This window comes from Mustela erminea, chromosome 15 (genome assembly GCF_009829155.1).
Source record: "Mustela erminea isolate mMusErm1 chromosome 15, mMusErm1.Pri, whole genome shotgun sequence".
NCBI lineage: Eukaryota > Metazoa > Chordata > Mammalia > Carnivora > Mustelidae > Mustela > Mustela erminea.
The window spans coordinates 8,710,107-8,737,975 of record NC_045628.1 but is presented as its reverse complement, the minus strand read 5'-3'; the positions used below and the strand labels follow the sequence as shown (position 1 = coordinate 8,737,975).

Genomic DNA, 27,869 nt, shown 5'->3' with positions numbered 1-27,869 from the left:
ATTCCTGTGTGCCAGTTCTCGTTCTTGGCAGTGGGGAAATGGGAGAATACAAGTCTAGTAGGAAAAGGAAATAATAAACATAATCCATGTAGAAAAAAAAGCTGGAAAACAGGAGAGGGTGACCTGCAGTCACAGGATGGGTGTGTGCCATTGTATATGGAGCTGTGGTCAGGAGAGTCTTCACTAATAGTTCGTTTTTGGGCTAGGGCCCAAGGAGAAGAGGTAATGAGTGTTGTACATCCTTAGGGATGAGCATGTCAGACAAAGGGCCTGGAGAGTGTAAAGGCCCAGAGGCAGAATTTTGCTTGGTGTGTTCTAATAAAAATTTAAAAAATATAAAATGTTTTTACTTTTCTAGGATTAGACCGAAACAAATTAATAAATTTGGCCTATTTGCTTGGAAGTGATTATACAGAAGGAATACCAACTGTAGGTTGTGTTACAGCCATGGAAATTCTCAATGAATTCCCTGGACCTGGCCTGGAACCTCTGCTAAAATTCTCGTAAGTTCTTTCTTCATTTCTTTAACTCAGGTGTTTATGTAAATACCCAATTTAGGGTGCCTGGGTGGCACAGTCAGTTAAGTGTCTTACTTTTGGTTTTGGCTCAGGTCATGGTCATGGGGTTGTGGGATCAAGTCCACATTGGGCGTCGTGCTTAGTGCTCAGCATGGGGGTCTGCTTGGAATTCTCTTCTCCCTCTGCTCCTCTCCCTGGAACAGGCAGGCACACTCTATTGCTCTCTCTCTCTTTCTAGTAAATAAATAAATCTTTAAAAAAAATACCCAGTTTAAAACAGAACTATTACTTGCCTCATGAACTGTCACAAATCACCAGAATTGATAGGGTTACCAAATTTGTTTTCCCTTTTCTAGACTTCAGTGAAATCGGAGACAATCTGAGGCACTAGGCTTATCCTAGTTCAAGGGTACATAGACTTGTCTGTAGGATTTCACAGGCAAATGGCAATCTCATTTCATTCATTCGGAGATCGAGTGAGTAACTGCTCTGTGTCAGACGCCCTGCTAGGCGGGGGGAGGAAAGTTGACTAAGCCGTAGGCCGCATTCTCAGGGAGCTTCACGCTTGGGGGAGCGAGAGAAGCAAACACATCCCTGTACTTCTATGTGTTGAGGGGCTGAAAGAGGGGCCAGAAGGGGCATGGAAATAGAATGTTAAGAACTTTACCTTGTGCCCTGCTGTCCCTTTGTTGCTGCGTGTACTCTGATGTGTTTAGTGCTGGTGCATCCCACCCGAACCCACCATTCTGCTGCCCTTGGGGTGCACTTCAGTTAGGAAGGTTCTGGGACAGTGGTAGTCCTGAGGATGTCTATGGAAGGAGTTCTGTCTTAAGGTTGGTCCTCCATGGCATTTAAAAAAATTGGAATGTAAGTCACCTACCATATATTTCACAGTTCAGTGGTTTTTAGGCTACTCACAAGGTTGGGATGGCACTTTTTAACCACCAGCTTGTCATGAGATACTAGTTGGTAGGAGCTGATTTAATGATTCTTTGAAGTTCTTTCCAGTTGTATCTCCAGTTGTGTCTGAAAAATTCTCAGATGTTCTGGTATAAGAATCAGTTACTACAATTAAAACTTAAATGCAGAAGTGGTCTTAATGTTTGCTCTTCTCCAGCTGTAGCACACATACCAATGTATTTATTTTATGTTTTCTTTATCTCTCTATCTCTCTCTCCTCATAAATTTCATATTATTGATGAAATAATACAGTGGCAGTAAGTTATTGGGTAGCTCATAGGTCATGGTATTTAAATAACTTGAAAAACTACAGATAACTTTATTGTATAAATAATAATAGAAAAATTATGAAATATGAATTAAAAAGATGGTTACAGTTAACATTTTGGTTTATATAATTTTAGACTTTTCTATGCATAGTATATGCTTATGTTAAACATATATATGTATACGTCTTTACTCATGCAAGTGTGTATTGTTTCTTTTTTTAAGAATGGGATGAAGCCATATGCTTTTTATGTTACCGGTAACTCATGTGGTGATAGAACAAGGCATACTACCGACAGTGTAGAGATGAGTAACAGTTTTGAATGACTCCATAGTAGTCTTTTGATGTATCATGATTAATTAGTCATATGCCTATTGTTATTTCTGTTTTTTAAGTCTGAACAACCACGATTTGAGTGTCTTCAGAGACGTATCTTTGGGTTCTTATCTGATTATTGTTTTAGGATAAATGGTATTTAGGTTTTCAATTTGATATCCTAAATTTTCTTGTTTGTTGAAAATGTGCATTTCTGGTAGAGTGAATGCCTACTTATGCCATATTTCTTTGCTCTCAACAGTTGTTGCTCATTTGTTGTTAGTTGAGTGGTTTACATTTTAGCCGTTTCTGCTCTGGCTGTCCAGCTGGTGGCCGGCAGAGTGAGCGGCCGGAGCCGCGCAGGGCCCGGAACGCGAAGACAGACGCACAGTTAGAGAGCTGGAGGAGGTGGAAGAGCAGTGACATGGAGGCTGTTTCCTTGCTTTCTCTTCTGCTTTTCCTTTCCCCTAGCTAGACTCTGGCTCGTCACCCCCCTTTTAGGTGGAGCTGCGCTGGACCTGCCTGCTGAATTCAGCCCAGCTGTGTTTGGTTAGGCCTGCACAGTGCGCTGGCTCGTCTGTGGAGCCTTCATTGTGAATTGACTACCGACGTTTAATTAGGGGAGATTTCGTAGAACATTTTGGGTTCTCCGGGGGGAAATGAGATCGGAAAACACTGGGCCCAAATGCTCAGATAACCCTGAAGGAACTGGGACAGAGAACACAGTCACCCCACTGACTTGGCCAGGGCACAGCTCCTTCAGTCCTAGCACAGTCGCTCCCACTCCCTGTCGTGTCCCCCACAGCTCAGCTGATGGGCAGATGCCATCTTTCATCTTTATGGCAGTGCCCGGCCCTCCTGCTTTGTGGAGGCGGAGACTCTCTCAGTGCCATGAACGCTGGGCATGTTGTGCTGGTCGTCCTCGCTGATAGGCCTGCTTGCTTGTCGCGAAGATGGAAATTCAAAAGAGAGTAGGTGAGAATGCTAGCTGTTCTCTTAGTGCACTCCTGGAGACGGTATTGTAGAACTGACGGAAGGTAGATTGGAGTTCCTTTTGCCCTTTGGATGCTGCGTGAAGACTGCAGTTAGTCTTTTCCAATGCTAGGTGGCGCTCCTGCATCGGAGAGGGGAGACCGAGCGCCTCCGAGTCTGTGTCCGATACCCCCAAGTATGTGAAGCAGAGCAACGAGAGAGTTTTGTTCTTTTTAACGTTTCATGAATGCATTGATTAGTGAGGGTTTTCTTTGTTTTTAACTTTATGCTCTTCATTCTTCCTAATTGTGTTAATTTCTCTGGTTATCTCTTGCCGCATTATAAGATACTTTAAACCTCAGTGGCTTCCAGAGTCATTGGTTTTGCCTGTGAATCTGCAGTTTGGCGAGGCTGCGTGGGCACGTCCCGTCAGGCTCCGTGTTTGTCGGGGGCCGCTGAGCTGGGCTAGAGGATCCGCTGGTGAGGGACCACGTGTTTGGCCAGGGGCGTTGACGTCAGCCCCGAGCTCAGCCAGAACTGTGGGCGGGGCCTCGGGCCCCCTCCATCTGGAGCCCTCACCAGCTGGAGCTTGGTCCCAGCATTTCAGCTGCTTCCGAGGCAGATATTCCGAGGTTCTGGATGTGGAAACCGCAGGCTCTGAAGACCAGGCACAGCTTCCCTTCCTCCATCCCAGAGCCCACCCGGCTCAAGGGAGGGGACATGGGCCCCACTTCCGGATGGGGGGAGGAGCACAGAATGTGCGGCTGTCTTTAATTTGCCATAGTAATTTCTGCTCACGATGGAAAACCTGAAAAAGTAATAAAATATAAAGAAGAAAATGTACAGTTGTATTCTTGCTTAGAACATTGCCTAACACAGTAAAATAATAGTTGTCGTTGCTTTTATTATTTTAAATTGCTTTGCCTGTTTTTCTTTCTTTACATATATGCGTCTTCTCCAAAATTGAGATTTTACTTTCTGTAGAATCATGTTCTGCATTTTTAAGATATGACATGATGTTCTTGGTATTTTTACATATTATTAAATATTCTTGGGTCTATTATTGTAGTTGATTTGAGGTAATGATACAGATATTTGACCTCATTTTCCTGGTGAGAAAGGAGCCCCAGAGAAGTTGTGGGCTGTGAGGGTGATTCTCAGGGTCTGAGCACGCCAGTGCCAGCTGTGAAATCTTGAGCAGATGGTGACTTGTGCTTGGGGTGGGTTTCTTTCTCTGTGGGGTGAGGCCGGTGGTAGGACTGAGCTCGGGTGATGATCGGGGTGTATGACAGCTGACAGGGAGCCAGGCGCGGAGTAAGTCAGTGTCTGCCGTGGTTACTCTGTGGCTCGTGGGATTTGTTCTGGGGCTTCAGTTTACACCTTCCAAGAATGGCCGTTTATCTGCAGCACATCTGCCATAATGTCCTGAAGTCTCGTCTCCTTTGCCTTACAGAGAGTGGTGGCACGAAGCTCAAAAAAATAAGAAGATAAGACCTAACCCCTATGACACCAAAGTGAAAAAAAAACTGCGCAAGCTGCAGCTCACACCTGGCTTTCCCAACCCGGCTGTTGCAGACGCTTACCTCAAACCTGTGGTGGATGAGTCCAGGGGGGCCTTTCTGTGGGGGAAGCCGGATCTGGACAAAATTAGAGAGTATCCTTTTACTCCTTAAAGCATAAAGGAGCACTGAGCCAAATAATGTGCTTTGTTTGAATCATAGGGGACACTTGGATCGGTTTTTTCTTAATAACTTTGTTTAAGATGCTCCTTTTTTTCTCTCCTTAGGGTTTTTTTTGTTTTGTTTTGTGGTAAATTACACATAACAAAATTTGTCATTTTAACATTTTAAGTGTACCATTCAGTGGCATTAAATATTTGCGTATTGTTGGGCAACAATCACCAGTCACTACATCCCTCCACATTCTTTTCATGTGAAAAGAACTGAAGCTCTAGACCCCTTGACAACAACTCCCCCTCCTCTCCCCTCAGCCCTTGGCAACCACAAGTCTACTTTCTGTCTCCAGGGTTTTGAGGACTTGAGTACCTCATTCCAGTAGAATCGTTCTGTATTGGTCCTTTTGTGTCAGGTTTATTTCGCTGAGCACAGTGTCCTCAAGGCTCATCCAAGCTGTAGCACATGTCAGAATGTCCTTCCTTTTTAAGGCTGAATAATATTCAATTGTGTGGATATGCCCCATTTTGCTTATCCATTCATCTGTTGGTAGATACTTGGGTTGCTTCCATGTTTTAGCTATTATGAATAATCTCTTTAGAGTGGAGAGGATCTTTATTTGAACTAGGTAGTGATAAGCATGCATAGATACAACCACTAATTATTACTCATTCTGAAAGGATAGAAGACATGATTAGTTTTATTCTTTACTGTTGTTTATATTCCTTCATGCATATTTAAATCGTTTCGATAGATACTTAAATGTTTGCAATAGTATTAGTCCTAGTACAGTTTTTTTCTCTTGAAGTATGTATGATATCTGAAACTTGTTTTTATTCTAGGTTAACCTTTTCTCAGAGTAACGGGTCTTTGATATCTTAAAATGAGAGTTGGATATGTCTCATCTTAGAGGACATTGAACAGGAGACACTGCCACAGGATTATGTTGCAGTAATTTGTTTTGTCATTCTGTTCTCTTACCACTTTATTCTTTATAAATATGAAAATCTTTAGAGATACAGGGAATGGAATTATGGGTGAGTTTTTTGCACCTTTTTATTTATCACTTGTTTAAATATCTTTAAAAACATGTAGAAGCCTTAACTGCCTGCATATTTTGTCAGCGTTATTTTGGGTGGAACAGGACGAAGACAGATGAGTCTCTGTTTCCAGTATTAAAGCAACTGAACGCCCAGCAGGTAATCAGCTCTTTTCCTAAGTTCACGGTGAGGAGCGAACATAGAAGGACTGCTAGTGGCAGCTATTAAAGATCCTTTACTCTTTTATTTTAGAGCATATAACATACATTTTAAAGTTATTACACTTTTAGATAAGAGAACAGAGGAAAACAGAAGAAGGGGAAATGGCACTTTGTCTCCATTTCTCAATTTCACTCTTAGGGTTGAACTTCAGGATCTGTGAGTGTTTATTCTGACTTTGAAAAAAAACAGGCTAGTAATGGATTGCATACTGAGATGTTTATGGTTGACTATTTTAGTTTTTCAGAGCTATTTTCCTTTAAAAAAATTTCAGGAAGTGTCCAGTCCAAAGCAAATCCTGATCATTAAATTCTCTTCAAGTGCAAATGTGCCTTCATTCTATAAATGAATCATCATCACTATGGCACATTGGCAGGAGAGATTTTTTTAAAGATTTTATTTATTTATTTGACAGACAGAGATCACAAGTAGGCAGAGAGGCAGGCAGAGAGAGAGAGGAAGGGAAGCAGGCTCCCTGCTGAGCAGAGAGCCTGATGCAGGGTTCGATCCCTTGACCTGAGCTGAAGGCAGAGATTTAACCCACTGAGCCACCCAGATGCCCTGAGGAGAGATTTTTGAGGAGAGATGAGGCCTTTGTATGGCTCTGTCCTGTGAGGTGGGTGTAGGTAATTGTGTCTTGCTTTATCTATGAATATGTTCCTACCCCAGGAACAAACTCCAAAATGTATGTACAGGTAAACCACTTAGTAGAAATCAGACCATATCCTATGAAATACATATATTTAAACCTATTATCGTTAGGTTTTGTTAATTTAGAAAAAAATAAAACTGAGGTAGATGGCCTCTCTGAACAAGTCTCCTTTGCTTATTTGATGACTTTCTGTAATGTAGCCATTGTATACAAATAGCCAAGGAAAGCTTATTGGCTTCGTGACTGATTACTCCTTAAGTTCAGATAAGTTTTTTTGTAATGTTTCTTCCTTTACATTAAAGAAGTTAATATAAATTTATTTCCCCAAAATTAGGAAGTGAAAAAAGTGAATTAAGATGATCCATTATTTACTTTTTTCTGAGACAGATATTAACATTTAGCTTTATTTTCTTTTATTTCCCCCCTCCTTTGCACATATATTTGTTATCATACATAAATATAATTTGATCTAACTCCCCTCTCGTACTTATTAACATAAGACTTTTTTTTCTTTATACTGCATGGTTTTCATAATTTCAAATGACCAGATTACATTGCATCAAAGAGATTTCACTTACGGGTTCAGTTCACTTACGTGGACCCTTGATTTTCAGGTTTTCATACATAATGCTGTGATGAACATTAGGCATAAAACTTTCTTCACATATAACTATTATTTTAATAACATCTTGCTGAAAGTGGATTTGCAAAACAAAGGGCATGACCATGTCCCAGCATGCAGTGCGGTTGCCTTTTCAGTGTACCACGTGATGACCGTGTTTTTAAGAGAAGGGACGAGTGGAATTTAGAAACAGACCCCATGAAATTGTGCTGCTCCAAAAGAAGATGGCACATTTGTCTACTGAAAAACACCTGACTGACTCTCTGAGTGCCTGGGAAGGGGGTTCTTATTGGAGATGTGGACGCAGGGTTTCAAGTCTGGTCTAGAAAATAAAATTTATTCTCAGTAAATCCTGGGGGAGAGATCTGGCTTTTGAGAGATGAGGAATGAACATTCTCTGAAAGAGTTATCCAAAGCTAGTGACTCAAGGTGGAGAGCTCTTTGATTTGCTTCAGAAAGTTGACTGACTGGCCTGACTTTTTTTTTATTATTTCATTTCATTTTTTTTAGACGCAGCTCCGAATTGATTCTTTCTTTAGATTAGCTCAACAGGAGCGACAAGATGCTAAGGGTATTAGGAGCCAGAGACTTAACAGAGCTGTGACATGTATGCTGAGAAAAGAGAGAGAAGCCGCAGCCAGCGAAATAGAAGCAGTGTCTGTTGCCATGGAGAACGATTTTGAGTTCCCTGATAAGGCAAAAGGAAAAACCCAGAAGAGAAGCATAGCAAATAAATGGAAAGAGTCATCAAGCCTGAAAAGAAAGAGGCTTTCAGATTCTAAGCAAGAGAGTAAATGTGGCGGATTTTTGGGGGGCGCCTGCCTCTCGCCGTCATCTGGGACCTCTTCGGGGGAGGACTGTGAGTGTGTGTCTTCAGTGAACGTGCCACAGGAGAGAGCGGCCCCCGAGGTACCCGCTAGCCGCCGGGGTCTGCAGAGCACAGCGACCCCTGCTCCTGCCAGGGACCAAGAAGGCAGCAGCCGCAGCTCGAGTGATGATGACGGAGGGAGAGTCGCACCAGTGCTGGTGACCGCCAGATCTGTGTTTGGGAGGAGAAAGGGGAAGCGGAGAGGTACAAGAGGAAGAAAGGGAAAAGCCAATTAATTTAAAAATCATGTATTCTCCATCATCGGGTGCAACCTAACATCTCGTAATGAATTTGTTGTGAGGAAATGATACAATTAAAAGCATTTGTCCGATTTTTGTATTGTGTGTTTTTTTAAACTATGGATGCAAAATTTGACATTTATTTTCCCACGTGTTACACTTCTCTAGTGTTTTATGTGTCATTGACTATTTCCTTGTATTTAGTCTTTGCTGGTGTTTCTGTTATCGTACAACGTCTGATGCTTTCTGCATTAACAAAAAGAAAAAAGGATTTCTGTTCATTAGTAGTCACTGCCAATCAGCATTCCCTCTGACTTTCTGACTCAGATGAGAAGGCATATATCCGAATTTCTTATTCTGTAAGAGTGGCTGTTTCTCACACCTACATGAAGTCCTGCCCCCTGCTGCTTCCCATTTTTCCTCAGGGTCCACTTAAAAGGACAGCAGGAGGGAAGCTCACTGCCGCAACAGACCTTGAAGAGTATATTTGCTGCGGGTCTAGCAAGATAATTAGGAAACCTAGATGGGGTGCGTGATTTCCCCTGTGAGCATTAACCAAACACAGAACCTCTGTACCGTAATGTTTGTCTTTTAAAATGCTTTAGTTGTCACGAGCTGACTTCTGTAAATGCTGTGGGGGGCTCAGGGCTGTGGTCGAACCAGTGTAGGCCGGCCACTGTCAGGAGTGGCTTCCAGGGGTTGGTTCTTGTTAACGGAGACGTCCGTTCCAAGTGGCCTAGCCTGGGTTAGTTTATTCTTCCTCCAGCTCCCACTCTCAGAACAGCAATTCCCAAAGTTCTGATTGCTTACAGTCACGGACAGCCTGAGGAGCTCATTGCCAATTACCTTGAGCTTGGGTTCTTTGGCCTTCAGAGCGACTGTCTACCCAAGTCTGTGTCTTTTCTTACATCTTTGGTATTTCCATCTTTACTGATTTACTTCCCCCACCTCCAAATAATTGAAAATCTTCCGTACGCCCCTCTCCCCCCATGAGTACTAAATGCAGATACCTTTCAGACAACCTTGGACTGACTGCTGGATGCCTTTTTTTAGGCTTTCATTTATATTTACCTTTCAGCCCAACTTCTCAGATACTTGGTCTCTAGCTGCGCTTTTCTTTGCTTTTTTATTTATTCTTTCCTAATTGGAAATATCTCCTCTGTTTGTACCAGTCTTCTCTAGCAGCTTGCTTCTAGAGTTGACAATGACTTCCATGTAAATAAACTCAGATCTTTTTTTAATGTTGCTTCTCTCTGGAGGTATTTGAAGCAGAACACTTTCCTTGGGGGGATGGAGTAGGGAGACATTAACTTTTTCATCTTATTCTCATTTTTCAAAGCTACTTATAATTGGGAGTTTTCTGCACATATGTTTGTAAGTAATACTCTTATTGAGATTGAATTGTGTTGCCTTTCATAGACAGTTTACATTTGTTTTGCACTACACTAGTTGGGTAAAGGCTAAGCTGCTTGTAACAAAGAGATGTTCATATACAATGGTCTACATAAGCTGGATCGTTATTTATCTCTTACTCAACAGGTTGGCCAGTCTGAGCTGGTTAGGCAGCTGTCCACCATGAGGTCATTCAGGGTCCCGAGTTCAGCCATCTCCTAGGCTGCTGTCTTGCTTGAATGTCTCGGTCATTGCTGTATCTGCATTTCAACCTGCTGGGAGAGGAAAGAATCAAAGCCCTAGCAAGCAGAATGTCCTTTGTTAAAAACCATTTCTCCTGTTGGACTGAACCGAGCATATTCTTCAGAGTATGCTAGGAATACACTGCAATATAATTTCTACCTGGGCTATGTACCCAGGAAAAGGAAAAATGGATACAAAGCTTGTGCCATAAATATAGCACTTATAGAACATTTTGGTATTTGTCCTTTTTTTTCTCTTAACCCTCTGACCAAGGCATATTCTTTTTTACCATTGAAGAAACCAGCTTGGAGATACTAATTGACTTAACCAAATTCATCCATCCAGTAAGAAAGCGTGACCTGAACCCAAGTCTCCCCCCCCCCCCTCAAATCTTCTTCTGTAATTCAGGGTGCAATTTTACCCATAAAATAGGTTGCCTGTTTAAAACTATCAGCAGCAAAGTAATTTATCACTATTCAAAGAGAGTTGGGTACTCATGGGTATGATGTAGGATGACGCCCATCATACACTTTTTCTATAAAATTATCTTTCAGCTTACTAATCTTTCTTCAGTTTCCTCTACCTTTGCTGTTAAACGCATCTGTTGGGTTCTTTATTTCATGTATTTTCAGTTCTATTCTCTTGACTAATTTTGATAGATTCGAGTTCTTTGGTGTAATTCTTGTCATCCACTCTTTCAGTATCTTCATCACAGTTACTTTAAAGTGTGTGTTAAACAATTCCAATATCTGGGTTACCTGTGGGTTTGTTTATATTTTGTTTCTTTGTGTGGTTAGTAAACTTGGAGTGAATGCTGGACATTGTATATAAAAGATTGTAGCTATTTTGGCTCTTCCTCTGCAGAGGATTCCAGAAGGTACTCTGCCAGGCAGTGGAGGGGAAGATCGCCTGACTGAAACCAAGTGGGTTCCAGGCTGGCTGGCAGTCTTTGTAAGACTTCATGTTCCCGTTTCTCTCCCTTACTAAAAAAAGTAGTTTTTCAGGGGTACCAGCTGACAGCTGGGGTGTTTCTTACTGTGAGCTTTGCTCTGCTTTCAGCTACTCTTCATTGGAAAATCAGCCTCTTGCCCTAACATCTTATTGAGTAAATGTCTTGAGTGAAGAGTTGGTGCTGAGTGTGGGGTTTATTTCTCTCTGCTTCCTGGGATCTTGGGCTCCTAATTCCTGGCAGCCTTGCCAGCTCCAAACCCTGTTCTTTGTCTTCCCAGTTCTGTGCGATCACCTGAAGTTCTCCTGGCATCCTTCCTTGTTGTCTTCCCTTTGGCTTCTCAGCCTCTTTAAAAAAAAAAATTTTTTTTTTTAATTAACATATAATGTATTATTTGCCCCAGGGGTACAGGTCTGTGATCATCAGGCTTACACATTTCACAGCACTTACCATAGCACATACCCTTCGCAATGTCCATAACCCAGCCACCCTACCCATACCGCTCACCCCCAGCAACCCTCAGCCTCTTTTTTAAAATCTATAATCAGCAAAAACATGGAATTCTTGGCTGCCTTGGCAGCTCTCTCCTGACCTCTAGTGTGTGTGTATAATACGCTTTTCTAGTTCTCAGAAGCAGAGGTGTGCTGTAAGTTACTTACAGGTGGAGACAGGAGTCTCTATGTACTTTTCAAACAGTTCAGTGTAACTGAAATAATCATTGTCTTGTCAGTTTAAGTGATCAATTTGGGGATTCTGCCTCTTAAGAAATCTAGCCCTGAGGTTTCATGATCTTTTAAATAACTCCTTGAAAAGACAGGTAACTTTTATTCACTAAATGATTCTTTATTCTTGTTTTAAAGAAAGCCAAAATAAAGAGAATGTACTCTTCCCAGAATTAACTGCCTATGAATAATAGTTTTCATTGTTTAGGATTTTGCAGTTTGCAGAATTTTTTTTTTTTTTTTTTTACTTACCCTATTCCTTCCACAAATATATATTGAGTACCTTTTATATTCCTGTTTATAGATGAGGGAACCAAGAAGCACATTAAGTAAATACCTAAAATCACAAGCAAATTTAAAATCAGGCTCCCAGACTGCTAGTCCCATCCAATGTTAATGTGACCTGAAGTCAACTTTGTATAAAGTATTTCTTAGAAGCTGTACCTACCCTCCTCTAAGTTTATTTAACTTTACAATATTGCTCAATTTTGTTACCTGTAATAACTTCTTATTAAGGACCTTCTCAGTGACCAGGGAGATTTATACATGCTCTGAGACGCAGCCGTGTGTGTATATGTGCAAGTGTCCAGGTAACAGATACCCTTGGCCCAGTCCTAGTAGGAAGGAACTGTAATTTGATGCCTGTGCCCAGAGCATGATTGCACACATTTTCTAACTGGTGCAGCTGCCTGATTTTAAAAATGATATTCATACCCGGACAGGTGACATAAAAAGTGCGCTGCTTCCATTTCATTGAACGTCATCGCTGTGGAGTCCAAAATAACTCTTGGCACTGAAGTGAAAAAAGGGGTCACTTTGCTCAGATAGTCTTCGCTCGCGTGTAGGGGTGGAGACACTCGCAGCCCCCTCGTTTACGGGCTTTCCAGCTCCACTGCTGTGCACCGGAGGCTGTGCACCGCAGCTGTCAGGATCCTAATCCCTCCTGCGAGGACTCGCTGCCAGCGTGTACAGTAGTAAACTGCAGGCATGCTTCGGGCTGACCTTTCCAGCACCCTCTGAGGTCTCTCCAGCAAAACAAAAGTTGTGAATGACACTTTTTAAGCTTCTAGAAACTCAGCTAACCCATTTAGGTATGTCTGGACTTAACCTTTAAAGAATGTTGACCTTAAGGTAGACAGGTGTAATGAAGACTGCTTTTTTTTTCCTTTTTTTCTTTGTTCCTTTCTGTCTGTCTTTCTTTCTTTCTTTCTTTTTTTTTTTTTACCAATGGAAGAGGAGCTAAATTGGGAACAAAAGGCGCGTGACCACATTTGCTGTTGTTTAGCCAGTGACCTCAGGGACCGGATGTTACTGAACTTCACGCTTTCCTCACTCGTAAGCTGCAGGGGAAAATGATTTGTCTTCTGACCTACTGAGACATACTGCAAAGAACAATGCGGTGGCTGTGAAAAGTGTTCTGGGATCCTTGGAAGAAAGGAGTGCTATATAAATTCACGGTAGTACTGTGATTATTTATAATATGAACCAAAACTGAGGTGTAAATTATCAAATCGTTTTTGCCCAATGTTGGAATAACTGCTCATTTAAACTTACTTGCATGATATGCTTTATTTGAGAGGGACAAAATAATTTCTTCAGTTTTAAATGTATTTGCTGAGATGGTATGGGTTCTTTAAAGGGAAAGCTCCTCAAAAGGCCATTTGGCGGTGGGGCTGTTAGACATTGGGTACTTACTAATGATGTGCTGATAGAAACCAGTGAACGTTGCGTGTATTTTAGTTTAATCCTATGGTTTTTTCACTACACTGAATGAAATTCATTTTCTCCCAATGTTTTAACACCTCTTAAATGTGAAGATTGCTATCTGACCAGTCATTATAAAGATGGTGTCTTTCTTGGTGATAGCTGAGGTAGTCTAGAGTGAAATAATGTCTTTGCTTCTTCCAGCAGCTTTTAAAACCTCTGACTCTGAAGCCTTTGTCTGAATTTTGGTTTGTATTGGATAGCTTGTGTGTTTGGGGGGTCTATCTTAAATAATGATTTATTAATATACAAAATTTTGATAGAATTTTCTATGCTATGTTTGATGTTACTTAAGCTTTATTAGGTAAATGTAAAAGCACTTAAAACGTGCTTTTGAATTGATTATTACCATTTGATATCTTAATGTGTTATTTGCCTAGTTTTCAAGAAATGATCAAGAAAACATCAATATATAGCCATCGATTAGTTCACTGCTTAATGGATCCAGGAGCTGAAAAAGGTAAATTATTTTATGTTTCTTTATATTATTTGACAGATTCTAAGAAGACAGACAACTAATAGAATATAAGTGCTTACCTTCTCAGTGTTCCCTAATGTCTTAAACAGAGCTAGGACTTATCAGTTGCATATTGTATCTTGGCTTGTGTTTGCTAACCTGAAAATATCTATAGTGTGAAATGTCTACTGCTATACCTATGGTCCTGATGGTATGTTAGAGATTATTTTGACCAACAAATTAAATATATAGACTTGCTAGCTAAGTGTGTAGAGTTTTTTTTTTAATATGAAAAAGAATAGATTTTTTCCCCCAAGTGCTATACACTACATACATGACTGTGATTTCTAAAATATTTCTTTTAAGATAGGAAGGGAGATAAAAATAGTTTTGTGTAAAGCTACAAGTTTTTATGAATGCCTGCATTTAAGATGTTTTTAAACTATAAAAACGTTTTTAGCCTGTGTTTACGGTTCCTCTGAGGTATTAATATGACAAATATATAATGTGACTTGACCTTTCAGTATGAGGAGAATTTAAGTTTGAATTCTGCTCTAATTGTAGTTATTTGAAACTGACCTCCCATTTTTACATCATTTTTAATATCAAGAGTGACTTTGCATGGATTATGTAACTAGCCCCATTGTCTTGAGATAAAAAGTGCAGACACACACTGTCTGAAGAGCTGGTACTACGTTTTTGTAGAACATTTGTTGTACAAATTTAATTATCTTGGCTTCTTTCTCCTCCTTTTTCCTTTATCCACACATGGACATTTTCTAAGAAATGTAGTCCTGGCTTTTTTTCCCCCGCTTCCTTCTTTAGGCATACCAGGTGGCCTCTACCTAGGTAAGCATATCTTTAGGCCAAGAGAGCTGGGAGTATGCCCAGTGTTGGCAGCCTACATGTCTTCGACACAATGGTTTTACTGTAGTGATTTTTGCAAACCTAAACATTTAAAGTCGTAATCACTTAGAGAATCCAGCCATTTAGATGTTTTCAATGAAGATTCAGTTTCTGTGCAGTTTATGAATAAAATTTCACCATTATCATTATCATTAGTAACAATGCTTGATTTCAACTGTGCATACAATAATTTGGCAGATTACAAAGGAAATGGAAGAAGTTCAAGGTACGGTTGAAACAGAACTAGTATTAAAATATTTTATAACGCAAGAAAACATACCCCATAATCATCTAGATAGCCAATTAAAGCTTTAAAAATATGTTCGCAGGCAGATTAAGTGTGTGCTGTTGGGGCAGGATCGGATGGCTTTTTGTTGGAAAGACTTCCACTAACCAGAGGAACACTCAGTTCTTCAGTGCTGAAGGCTATTGACCTTACCTCTCCTAACTCTTATACTTAGTATGTTGTGCTTGAAAAAGATGGGACAAGCCTATAGTCCAATTCTTCTATTTCCACCTTGGCCTGAAGGTCCAAGAATTATACGACATCACTAAGTTACACACAGATTAATGTTAGGACTATGATACCTACCAAATAGTCCTCTGTGTATAGTTTCTAATCCTGCATTAAGAGTCTAAGCTTCTAAAACCTTATCCACATTAACTATTATGAGTATCTTGTGTTGCCGACCTCCTGGTGACAGTTACTCTCTAGCCATTAGCCCACAGAGCAGTGTGTTATAAAATAGCTCCACAGGGTCTGGGGCCCTGGAGCAGGTTCCTCCGAGCCCCGGGCTCAGTGCATTTCTGTGCATGACTCCCAGATCTTCCCCTGCTTACTTAATGTCCTCTGTACTACCTTGCGTCTGTCCAGAGTCCTCTAGAAGCAGATGTCCAAGTGGGATTAAATGTGCAGGAGATTTATGGGGGGAAATGCTTGTGGACGATAAAGAAAGAAGGGACAGAAATGGGCGGGGAGAGCCATCAGATCACGGTGCAGGTCTGACACGGGAGAGAGGAGAGGGGGCGAGTCACCTGCTAGCTGCGTGTGATTTCTCTCTGTCAAATAAATAAATAAAATCTTTAAAAAAAAAAAAAAAAGAGTCTAAGCTTCTAAAACCTTATCCACATTAACTATTATGAGTATCTGTGAAATGGGAGGGAAGTGGCATTAGCGGGCAGCCCCTGGGGAGGGAGGGCCTCTGAGGAGCCGAAGGGACAGAGCTGGAGACGTGGCATAGCTGTGCTCCCAGTGGTACCCTCCCTTAATCCGAAAGGCACACCTCTGTGGCCAGCACGTCATACCACAGAGTAACACACGTTAAAAAAATAATTTCCCTTTGCAGTTGTACACCCCTGCACAACCTATATTTTCTGTCTCAGTTTATGGCAACTACATGTCTCCGGCTGCCCAGAAATCTAGAATCATCCTAGTCCCTCTTCCTCATGCCATTCATCATTCCATCCCGCGTGTTTTTACCAACTCGTGTTTCTGACCCTCCTTCCCTCTGACAGCACGATTGCCTTCCTTCAGATCTTCATTATCTCTTCTTGTGCCTGTTGTAAGTACCTCCTACCTCCCTGGCTGACCCCACTCGGGGTCAGCACTCTTTGTTTATCCTCTCTTTGTCTGCCTCTGTATCTGCATGATCTTTCCGAAAATTCAAATCCGGTCACATTCGCCTTCTGCCTAAAATTCTTCTGTGCCTCATTATCTCTAATAAGACAAACTCAAGACTTTTTAGCATGACATAAGTATTCTACCTCACGCTGCAACCCCCACTTATCCTACATTTTAGTTCTCAGAATTTCCCAAACTGGAAAACTGGTCAAGAGTCTTGTTGCCAGTGGGCTTCTGCACGAAGTGTCCTGTCCTCTCATTTGACTTGCAGACTCATCATCGTCAGGGCTTATGTGATTCTTTCCTGAGCTCTCTCTTTCTACTTTTGAGTGTATCTCGTTGCTATCTATCTATGTTGCTCTATCTTTATATTCATAGTGCCCAGATCCTGAATAAAATGAGTAAATAAATGAATTAGCTGTAACTGAGGCCTGTTGGCTAGACTTGCAATTTGTTCATTGATAATGATCTCACGTTTCTTGTCCCCAGTCCATTGGCTCTTCTCAGAATCTAGTATAACGTATTATTTAGGGTTATCAGATGAAAATCTTTCTCAAGCATCTTTATATATCTTTACAGAGTTGGGTTATGAAGAAGAAAGTTTATTTGAGTAGTTCTGTTGCTGTTTAAGGGACATATCAAACTATAGTCTGAGGCAATAATTTTAATGTGATAGTTGATGGACTACAGGATGTCTAATTACTAATGTGAGACTCACTCATCAACACATGGTATGTGTTTAAAAAGTAACCTGAACAACTACCTACAAAGACTAATACATTTTCCACATATTGAATAAATTGACTCTTAAATATATCAGTCTGCCTTAAAGGTCTTCAGAACACAAGTTTGAGTGTCAAGTTTGTATGTTGATTGTTGCCCTGGAGGAGAGGTCTTACCACTACTTCATAGGCTCAGAAATTCATACTTGGCTTCTAGACCCAGTGCTGCTGCCTTAGTTCAGCTCTGGCATCTTTTGCCTGGACTATTGCAATAGTCTTCCAAGAGCTTCTAACGTAGCCTTTAGCTGCTGCCCAGAGGTGAGCGCCTCAATGACAAACTTGCTCATGCCAATTCCTGCCCAAACTCCTCACCTTGGAGGACAAGGGTCAACATTTGCTCTGTTTGTTCCCACAAGTGCAATCCCAATCTGCTTCCTTAGGCTTATTTTCTACAACACCCCAACAGGTACCTTGTACACCAGCTCCGTGGGCTTCTAACCCTGGCCCGTCTCCCCATGGTGGCAGGCAGTTCATCTCCCTTCTCTGCCTGGCAACCTCCCTCTACCTTCCACATACTCAAATATCTCCTCCTTAAGAACGCTTCTCCTGATTCACCAACGAGTGGTGCTTCCCAAAGCACTTTAGAAATACTTCTCTGATGATGTTTATCATGCTTCTTTCACAATTGTTTAGGTGTCTGTCCCCACAACAATCCCAGCAGCAGACTTTGAGTACAACTCATTTTTTTTTTCTTTCCTATTTGCATGCTGAGCAGTCCAATAAAAGATGATTTGTCTATCTTCTGTAAATGTAACATCATCTGACCCACTTGGTCAAAGAGATAGCCTCTGTATATTCTTGAAACTAAGCAGACCTCCAGACAAAAAGTATTTGTGAACTCTTTTTAACATCAGGCCCAAGGCCTTGACATTGCTGAGGCATTCAGAATTCTATCTTTCAGGTTAGCCTGTGACCACTTACTAATCAGAAAATACCTTTAACATCTTTTTTTTTTTTTTTTAATCTCTAGCTATTTCTAAGAAGCACATGACATTCATCTTTGAATAGAAGATTCAGTTGAATGACAAGTCTCTTTCGTTTAGTAGAGGGGATTTTACTTTAGATTTTGCTGACAGGTTTTCCATGACAGCCCTCAAATGGAAGCTTAAATTCACCTGTCATAGCTATTAAAGACATTTTTTTTTTCAGTGTATTTCTGTGATCTGACCCTTTCATTTATTATTGTTGTTATTGACCTTAAAAGTATAGAAGAGAAGAATCTAGAGAGTGCTTCTGTTTTTGAAGTCTTGTGGCAATCTAGCCTCTGAAGTGAATTCACTGTTAGATTTTCATCCTAAGAAAAGCATCATCATAACATACCAGAATCCTGCTAATTTTCCCTTCATGCTTGAAATTGTTAATTCTCAGGAGAACAAGAACACCTGGTAGATTTTATTCACTATCAGCAAAGATTAGTTGAAGGAAAATGGTGTTAAATCTTTTTTGTATCAAAGAACATTAAAATAAGATGAGCCCAAAACAGCAATGTAATTGTAATATTGTCTTGATTATGCTTTATTTACAGTTTGTTTTGAAATTTATGTTTTAATATCAAACTCATTAATAAAATAATGCTCTAAGATTATAGTAGATGGCTTTTATCTAAAGATACAGATATCAGCTTTCTGCTTTTCATATGAGAAAGTCAAGATTCAATGTTTTGTGTGAAATTACTCAGTTTTAGTTACTTGTCTCAGGGCCTAAGTGTTAGGTAACAAGGACAGAATATGTGTGTGACAAAAATATTCTTTAGAAATGCAAATTAGAATTCCATTGTATGATAATGCTATTAATTTTTGCAGGAAATTGTTCTTCAAATCTTAATGAAAGGTCAAAGAATATCTACTCATTCATTAATCTTCTCAAGATTCAATCCCATATTCATTAAATAATTAAGCATGTATTTTAAGAAACATATTCTTTGTATAATATTTGGGGACTAGATTTCTCCTTTTTATTACGAGGCTCACATAAGGCTCTATGGTGCGTCTTACAGATTCGTTTCAGAGGTGCTTGTCGAATATTGCTAAAACTTAATATTAAACATATCTTTTGACATAAATAAATGACTACTATTAAAATTGTTAAATAATTAACAATGTAAATAACTAACTACTGTTAAAACTGTTACCTCAAAATCTTAAAATTAAAGTTAATGGTGAAAAAGCAGCAAAGCTTTAAGATAGAAATAACTGCACAGGTGTATTTGCTTTTAAAATCCTACATGTTATATCTAGACAAATTATTTTAAGCAGCCAAGTTTGGTACATTTTGGTTTCCTGTTATAAATGATGCTATGTTTTTATCAGACTGACATCTTCAGGAATGCCTGTAGTGTTTATATAGTATTTAAATGCAAAAGAAAATATTAATATGAAACATTATCAATTAAATTTTATTCAACCTGATAATATTTTCTGTACAATACATAGTCATCTTAGGTGTATAATTAATTTTAAATGACCACATATGGATGGATAAAGTTTGCTCTTTTAAGTGTATCTGCAGTTAATAGTGGCTATTGTTGTTTCATTAAATCTCTTCAAAGATCCTTTATTGGGAGGATAGTATAAGTAATTTTTGAATATAATAATATATTCACTCATATGTTTTTAAATCTTACTTCCTTATAAAGGTAAAGATGTGGCCATCCTAAAAAATATGGCTGGTTTTGTTTCTGTAGAGTAAAAAAACCCCAGGAATCGTCGGTTATTATACTGTCGTTAGGACCATACCACTAATCTGGTCCACTAACCTTTAGAGGAAACTGCAAAGTCAGAGGCATCAGACTGTAGCCGTAAATATTCACTGGCAAAGTTTTCATATCAAAGATTGGAACTTTAGGAGATGCTCCTGGGATTTAGTGTACTCTAACATCTATTAATCCCTGATACCTTGGGTGGCTTGTCAAAAAGTGCTCCACTTACCAAGAGTATGCAAGGAGGCCCAAGAGGGCACATTCAGCGAAAGGTCAAGGAAGCAATTACTGTTTCCTGCTTTTCCCTTAAGAACTTCCACAGCAAATGCTTCCCCCTTCCCCCACCCCATCTTAGCAAGGCCTGTGACTAGAATGAAATGAAAGTTCACTTTCCAGTAAGACACATTACCAATATTATTTGGTTCTTAGAGCTCTTCTTGCATGTGAACAGATGCCATAGTTGAAGAAGTACAGTGACATAGGTTTGAAGAGGTGGCTCTTGCTGAAGATGATCAGTTTTTCATCACTTTGTTTTCCTGTATCTCTGCCCCGTGTCAGTGTTTGTGCTGGTGGTGGGGCGGGTGTACACTGGTCCCTTCCTATGGCATGAAGTCAAGTTAGAGTTTTTTTGAGGAGTACCTGGTTCTGTGTGGATCCTTAGAAGGATGCTACAGAAGGATTGCAGAATTTAGGACAGGAAATCTTTTTTTTTTTTTTTTTTTTTTTAAAGATTATTTATTTATTTATTTGAAAGAGAGAGAGAGAGAGCAGAAGCAGAGGGAGAAGCAGGCTTCCCACTGAGCAAGGAGCCTGATGTGGGCCTCGATCTCAGGACCCTGGGATCATGACCTGATCCGAAGGCAGACACTTAACAACTGAGCCACCCAGGCACCCAGGACAGGAAATCTTGTTGACAGGAAGTGCCCCCCTGGGACTGGGGCCTCTGAGTGTCAAACTTGATCTACCTCCATCTAGCCATTCTTCTCCTTGAATACTGGGGAATGGAGCTCCTAGGATAGAGTTGAAAATAACATCTCTTAGGACTTAAGGTCTTAAGACGTCACTTCTACTTATTCTTACCTCAATGCTGTGGAAAAGTTTGAAAGTCTCTTGAGGCTTTCACATGCTCTTGAGTCCAGAATTTTTAAGACTGGAACTGGAGGGGCTCCTGGGTGGCTCAATGGGTTAAGTCTCTGCATTTGGCTCTGGTCATGATCTCAGGGTCCTGGCATCGAGCCCCACATCGGGCTCCCTGCTCTGCAGGGAGTCTGCTTCCCCTCTTTCTCTGCCTGCCTCTCTGCCTACTTGTGATCTCTCTCTCTGTCAAATAAATAAATAAAATCTTAAAAAAAAAAGACTGGCACTGGAGAAATATACATATATTTATATATAAATATATATATATTTTCCCCCCTACATTTTCCTCTATCCTAAAATTTTGGAACATGTTTTAAAAATGAAAGTTTGGTCACCTTGGAGCTTACTTTTAGGAGTAATAGATCAAAAAATCAGTGGTGTCAGATTTTGGCTTAGTATTGAGAAGAATTTTCAATAATCATTTTCTAAATGTACCTTGTGAAATAACATATTTATCCTCATTGGAAATATCCAAAGAGGCTGACGAAGCTGGATATGTAGTTTACACCCAGCATGAACGTGAAAGGCAAGGGTAGACTAGAAGGTATCTGAAGGGTTTTCCATCTTGACATTCTAGGGTTCTCTGACATTCTAGTTTTGAGTGGTGCATCTGTTTTAAAGCTTTGATGATTGCAACGTTGGAAACTGAAAGTTTTTGATTTTTGAGATTTGGGAAATAAGTTTTCTAGGAGGAACTTTTCTCCCATGAAGACCAGAATGAGAAATTTTTGTATTGCTCCCAAATTTCTTGGAAATACTTGTATTTGTTATTTGTTTATTTACTTGCTTATTTTTGGATCTCAGGACTGAGGTGTGAGTTAACCATCCCCATCAGGTCATGATGCACTCCCATCAGGCAAGACCCCACTGTTGTATGTATATCTGTCTGCATGCTCCTTCCTTCTTCCCTCTTCTCCGTTCCTCCTTCCTTCCCCTCCCCTCCCCTGCGCTTCCCTACAGCCTCTTTCAGGTATTGAGAACTATGCTGAAGAGAACTGGGCCTGGATTTAGTGCCGGGGTCGGGGAAGTGGCCAGCAGGACTCTAGCCAGACTCAGAGAACCGAAGCAAGACTTGAAGTCAGTGGGCTTTAAGGATTGGTATAGGAAGTACATAGCTTCTCTATTAATGCAAATCATAGATCAAAGCTTAAACTTAAGACACATTTCCTTCTTGAAGCCTTTCCTTATTGACCTTCACACCATGCATTCCCCCTTCTTTATTTAGCTCTAAAATTTTCTTTTATTCTAGAGGCATAATCGACTAGTAAGAATTATTTATATTTAAGATGCATGAATTATGTTCTGATATATATAGACAGATGTATAGATACATAGAAATGAACACGGCAATCAAGCTAATTGACATTATCCATCACTTCACAGAGTTACTGTTTTCTTGTTTTTGGGATGAGAACAGTTAAGATTTTTTTCTCTTAGCAAATTTCAAGTATACATTATTATTAACTATAATCACCATGCTATGGATTGGATGTCCAGAACTTATTAATCTCATGTAAATGAAACCTTGCCCCCTTTGATCAACATTTCTCCATTTCCTTCACCCTTGCCCCTGGCAACCACCATTCTACTCTCTGCTTCTATGAATAAGTATAGAATTTTCAATTGGGTACCTCACAATTCAGTATTTTTGTTTGTATGGTGATCTTGTTATATTATTTAGTTTCATGACCAAGATATAATGAATTATAATAATGATAATGACTTACTGAGCTCCATGTAATAGCCAAGGTGTGAAGCACTTCACATACAGCATCTTGTTTAAATCTTCCAGCACTATTTGGTGGAGTTTCTTCTATCTTCCACATTTTACAAAGGAGTTAACAGAGACTTAAAGATGTGTATCTTGCTCCATAACTAGTTTGTAATTCTTAGAGACAACTAGTTTTTAAAAATTACATTCTAGCTTTTTAGGAGTAGAGAAGAGGTTTTGGAACAATCAAAAAAGAACTCCCATTTTGGCTCCTTTATTTATAAGTTGCATGAGCTTGGTCAAATTAATAAGGCTCACTGAAGCTTAGTTTTTGTTACCTATAAAAGTGCAAATAATAATGCCTACCTCCAAAAACTGTTAAAAATTACATGAAATAAAATGAAATTACATATTGAAATGAATATGTAATAATGAAATATCATATACAATATATTTAACATGGTCTAGTGTTTTAACTATATACTCAGTAATTGGTAATTTTGCTTATGAACATGACTTGATGTCACAGGTGTTAAGATGCCATGAGTTGCCCCAAAGTAATAGGATAAAAATAAGTAATAATAAAATAATACAAAGATATCATGTTAGATGGTATTAAATATCTTTAGCCTGGGTAAAGGTGGATCATAAAACAATACATTATTGACATAGCGGCTTATACTATGTAGTCAGTTTGAACAGTCAAGATAATATGTTCCATCATCAATCTTCCTCTTGTTCTAGATGAAGAGATTGGTAGCCCTTGAAATATGTTGCTTTTTGAAAAGGTATACCAGTTATAATTTGTTTCACGTGGCTTTGCAGAAATGGAAATCACTTTGGTAAAAATCAGAAAGCTGTGGGTTTTAGCTTGGAAGAAATGGATGCTTATAGTATGAGTTATTTTAAAATAGTTTACCTTACTCTTACGCTGCACCTAAAGTCAATGAATAGAAGTAACTTAGAATGAGTAGAAATGCTACCTTTCCATCAGGCTCTTTTTTCCCATTCTTACCAACACAACCACAACCATTGGCCTTTTCTTTTCCTTTCAGTGAAGAGAGATGATGACAAGAAGGTGGTTGCAGAGATCATGGCAAGATGTTTTGTCCCAAGCCTAATAACAACCACCCCCTGGGAGGAATTTCACTTTGTCGGTCATGAGATTCGGATTACTGAAGCCATGGATTGTTACGGTGCTGTTGTTTGGCCATCGGTATAATTTCACACAAAATTTTCTATATTTCAATGGTTTTCCAGTCAGTTTTGTTCCATGTTGTGTACCATTTAGAAGGAAGAAATTGGTCCCATGGTTCTATTTTGTGAATTCAAATAATGCTAAAACTTGTAAATCACAAAATTGGGAAAATGCTTCCACCAATGAATCCCATTTTTGACTTGTAGGGTTAATAGAGATTGCTGTTTAAACCTCCAGTGTTTTGTGACTATGGTAGTTTAGAATAGCAAACATTTTTACTTCCCGTTCAGCTGGTTCCATTTGAGTTAAATAATCGTAATGAAATCTATCACTCAACATGCAAAATGTTCTACAAGGCCACCTGTCCTTTACCAGTTGTCCCAAAAGGTGCGGAAACCCCCTTCCCTCCGCTGTCTGCCCCAATCCCACACACTTCTTTTAAAAGACTATTTTCAGAAGTTGCTTTCTTTAAAGACAATCAAACTTAAGCAACTGAGTTCCATAGTTTCTGTTTTCTCATCCCCCCACAATCCCCAAGGGCTTTTTCTAGTCTAAATGTCGAACCTGTTGGAGGATGTGCGTCTGTTGATAATTTTCTGTAGTGGTGTGTACATATTCATGCATATATTCACACGTGTACACGTCATAACATTAGTGTATATGATTTATCTAATAGACTTTAATTTTAGTTTCTGATATTACTTGCAAAGCACTACTCTTTTCTTTTTTAAAACTTTCATAGGCCCTTGTTCTATGCTATTTTCTGGAAACAAATGCAAAGCACTATAATATGGTTGACAAAAATGTGATTGAAATCGGAGCTGGAACAGGGCTAGTCTCCATCGTGGCAAGTTTACTTGGTAAGTATTTTTGATTCAATAGGGTCAGAGAATTCAATGAACAGATGTTATTAGCTGCTTTTACTTTCCAGTTTACTCTGACCCTAGGCCTATTTTTAACTCCTTAATTGTTTGAATGGGCTTCATCAGAAACACTACCAGTTTTGTTTTTTTTAATTTAAGATTATTTATTTGACACAGAGACAGAGAGAGAGAGAGAGAGAGAGAGAGATCACAAGTAGGCAGAAAAGGAGGCAGAGAGAGAGAGAGGGGGAAGCAGGCTTCCCGCTGAGCAGAGAGCCCCTTGGTTCTCTCCCAGGGACCTGGGATCTCCCAGGGATTTCTCTTTCAGGATCCTGAGATCATAACCTGAGCTGAAGGCAGAGGCTTAACCCACTGAGCCACCCAGGCACCCCTACCGCAGTCTATTCTTGTCTGATGACATGGAATTGGCCAATCCTAGATTTATTTACACAGTATTTTCAGGCTCTGCCACAGCTCATAGTTTACTTTAAGGGCCAAATTTTATTGATTATTGGTTTCTACAACTTTGCCTCTTCTAATTTCTTCCTTCTACTATTCATTTTTAATTCAGAGATGGTTCATATCTTCTCCATCCAAGTAGTCTTTCTTGCATCTGTGGTCTTTGGCTGTAGGAACACTACAGTCACATGGTGGCTAGCTTTTAAACATTTTTTTTGGTGGGAATATTCATACTTGTAAGGGGGTCAAGCTGAAAACTTGGACATAAATATGGATGTCGCGACACTTCCAATGTGATTCTGCTGAAAAGCCCTCTTTCCACGCCGTGCACCTCCTGTTCAACAACAGGTTGCCTGGCGCAGTCTACACTCACTTGGCCTCGTGTGACTTGGGCTCAGAATTCTTTTAGTGAAGAACAGGTGCGTCTTTCAACAGTGACTTCTGATCGCTCCACTGAAGGTTCCAAATTTTTCTCTTTCTCTAGCGTATTTTTCTGTTAGCAGATAGTAGATAAATAGCAAATAGCCACAGCAACAGTAATCAAACAAACAGAAAACCCAGGAGAACAGAAAACTGCAAGGGAGTTAAGAAGTGCTATGGGAATCTAAAATTTTTTTAAGGGGAGGCATAAAGCTGCCTTAGCATCTGTTTTGAAGGGATTTCCCTCCTGTGTGTACTGACCAGTCTTTCCTTGGGGTTAGCCATTGTGCAGAATTGCAGATGCATTCTGGCTTGAAACCTGATTGCTTTACCTTATCCCTCAAGGGTTACTTTTCCTACTGTTCTTCGTTTCATAGGTGCACACGTGACCGCCACAGATTTACCTGAATTACTTGGAAACCTGCAATATAATATTTCCCGAAACACCAAAATGAAATGTAAGCATTTGCCTCAGGTTAAAGAACTCTCCTGGGGTGTAGCTTTAGATGAGAACTTCCCCAGGTCTTCCAACAATTTTGACTATATCCTGGCAGCTGACGTGGTCTACGCCCACCCTTTCCTGGAAGAACTCCTCATTACCTTTGACCATCTGTGCAAAGAATCTACCATCATCCTCTGGGTCATGAAGTTCAGGCTGGAGAAAGAAAATAAATTTGTAGATAGATTTAAGGAGTTGTTTGACCTGGAGGAGATTTCCAGTTTCCCTAGCCTGAATATTACATTGTTTAAAGCTATGAAGAAAAGTCGGAGGAGTGCATGATACCCTCAAAGGAGGGCTTCGAAAGCAAAGGGGATTTCTAGTAGAGTGTTCCTTTAAAGAAGATCCTGGATGATCTGACAAAGCACTGCCTTTCCCAAGTACCCCCTCCCACCCCCAAACTTGCCTCACCCCAGACAGGGAGTTTCCTAGATACAGCACCTGGTTCTGGAGGGTGGTCCAGTTATAGCGTGTAGTGATTGATTAGGACAAGGCCTGCTTTCCTTATCCTTCTATAGCACCGTTTATTATTATTGTTATCATTCTAATAAATGATACTGTTATTTTTAATGTATAACTATAGGATAATTTTTAATATCTCTAAAATGAACATTCTTATTGTTTTTAATGTAAGCTTCTCTGGTTCTCTCTTTAGGAATAAAGAAAGAGCTTATAATGGGATCTGCAAGTAAATCTGAAAAGGCAGATGCATAATGTGATGGCAAACGTGAGATTACATTTTGTGGTTTTCATCAGTGCCAGTTTTTAGGTGGTCTTGTTGTCTCTGCTTGGTGGGGCGGGCCTTGAGCGCAACCTCTGAAATCAATCACGCTTGTGGATTTGAGGTTATGGGCAAGGACATTTCACTCTAGTACATGAAAAATGAACGGAAGCAAACATAAACACAGTTGAGAGTTTGGAGGAGTTATTGTTTTATTTTTAAGCCAAGTACAGTTATGTTATATAACAGAAACAGAGATAAATATAAAAACTTTGGGTTGAAAATACCCATGAAAAGATTCAGGCCTCTAATCTCTAATAACCAGACATAGGACTGGTTTTAAAGTTGAAAGCTTTTGTGATGCACATATATAGACCGAGATATCTGAAATCCTGTGTGATTTTCTTCACATGGACCTTGGAGATTAGAACAAAGACCGAAGTAATTAAGTCAGTGCAAGGAGGGGAAAAAGAAGGATTGCGTCCCAGTGGTTGGGACTCCCTAGGTGGGTGGCTACTCCTGGAGTGTTCTTAGGCTGTCACAGAGCCCTGGGGCGGTGCTTATTCTCCTAAGCCCAGCCCTGTGCTTTGCTGGAGGTTCTCAGGGGTCCAGCACAACTGACAGAATGACTGCGCAGGTCCCGGGGCGTAAGGAGGGTGCAGAGGTAGGCCCAGCAGATTTCGGGTTGTGTGGGCGCTAGGGCTGCCGTCCAGTGCCTCCTGCATTGACGTGCTCTCTCCCGGTTTTCACAGCCCGTTACTACAGGAAGGCATGTGATCCTACGACCTTTCTAAGTAGCTGAGGGAACATCCATCCTTACCCCTACTTCACAACCAGCGCTGCTGGGGCTGAGGGGGTGGTCGCTTGGCCCGGGCACCTGGGCGCACAGGGCTTGTCTGAGCCTGGGGCCTGTGTTCTTACCACCGCACTGCTTTTAGGCTTTTAAAGCAGTAGTTCTCAAGCTCTTTTGGAAATGAGTGA

General features: G+C 40.2%; 2 protein-coding genes across 11 annotated transcripts in view; both read left to right on the top strand.

The window, feature by feature from the left end:
* ERCC5 (ERCC excision repair 5, endonuclease) overlaps positions 1-8,438 on the top strand; it is a 30,025-nt gene extending 21,587 nt beyond the window's left edge. For 7 of the 8 annotated variants that reach the window (XM_032315336.1, XM_032315335.1, XM_032315337.1 and 4 more), the window contains 4 exons: positions 359-503; positions 4,487-4,687; positions 5,821-5,905; positions 7,750-8,438. In XM_032315336.1, the coding sequence (XP_032171227.1) occupies positions 359-503; positions 4,487-4,687; positions 5,821-5,905; positions 7,750-8,343 (1,025 nt within the window). In that variant the 3' untranslated portion in view covers positions 8,344-8,438. The remainder of the gene's footprint in view (positions 1-358; positions 504-4,486; positions 4,688-5,820; positions 5,906-7,749) is intronic. The other variant, XM_032315339.1, reaches the window with a different exon arrangement.
* A 4,068-nt stretch (positions 8,439-12,506) lies between these two features.
* LOC116574550 lies at positions 12,507-26,741 on the top strand. 3 transcript variants are annotated; one of them, XM_032315349.1, is made up of 6 exons: positions 12,507-12,743; positions 12,887-13,109; positions 13,797-13,876; positions 23,784-23,944; positions 24,669-24,786; positions 26,046-26,741. In XM_032315349.1, the coding sequence occupies exons 3-6, from the start codon at positions 13,807-13,809 to the stop codon at positions 26,447-26,449; spliced, it is 753 nt and encodes a 250-aa protein (XP_032171240.1). In that variant the 5' UTR covers positions 12,507-12,743; positions 12,887-13,109; positions 13,797-13,806; the 3' UTR covers positions 26,450-26,741. The 3 variants fall into 3 exon arrangements, with proteins under 3 accessions (XP_032171240.1, XP_032171241.1, XP_032171242.1); XM_032315350.1 differs by lacking the exons at positions 12,507-12,743; positions 12,887-13,109 and adding an exon at positions 21,822-21,873 and having other exon boundaries at positions 13,796-13,876; XM_032315351.1 differs by lacking the exons at positions 12,507-12,743; positions 12,887-13,109 and adding an exon at positions 16,295-16,341 and having other exon boundaries at positions 13,796-13,876.
* Positions 26,742-27,869: the final 1,128 nt, after the last annotated feature.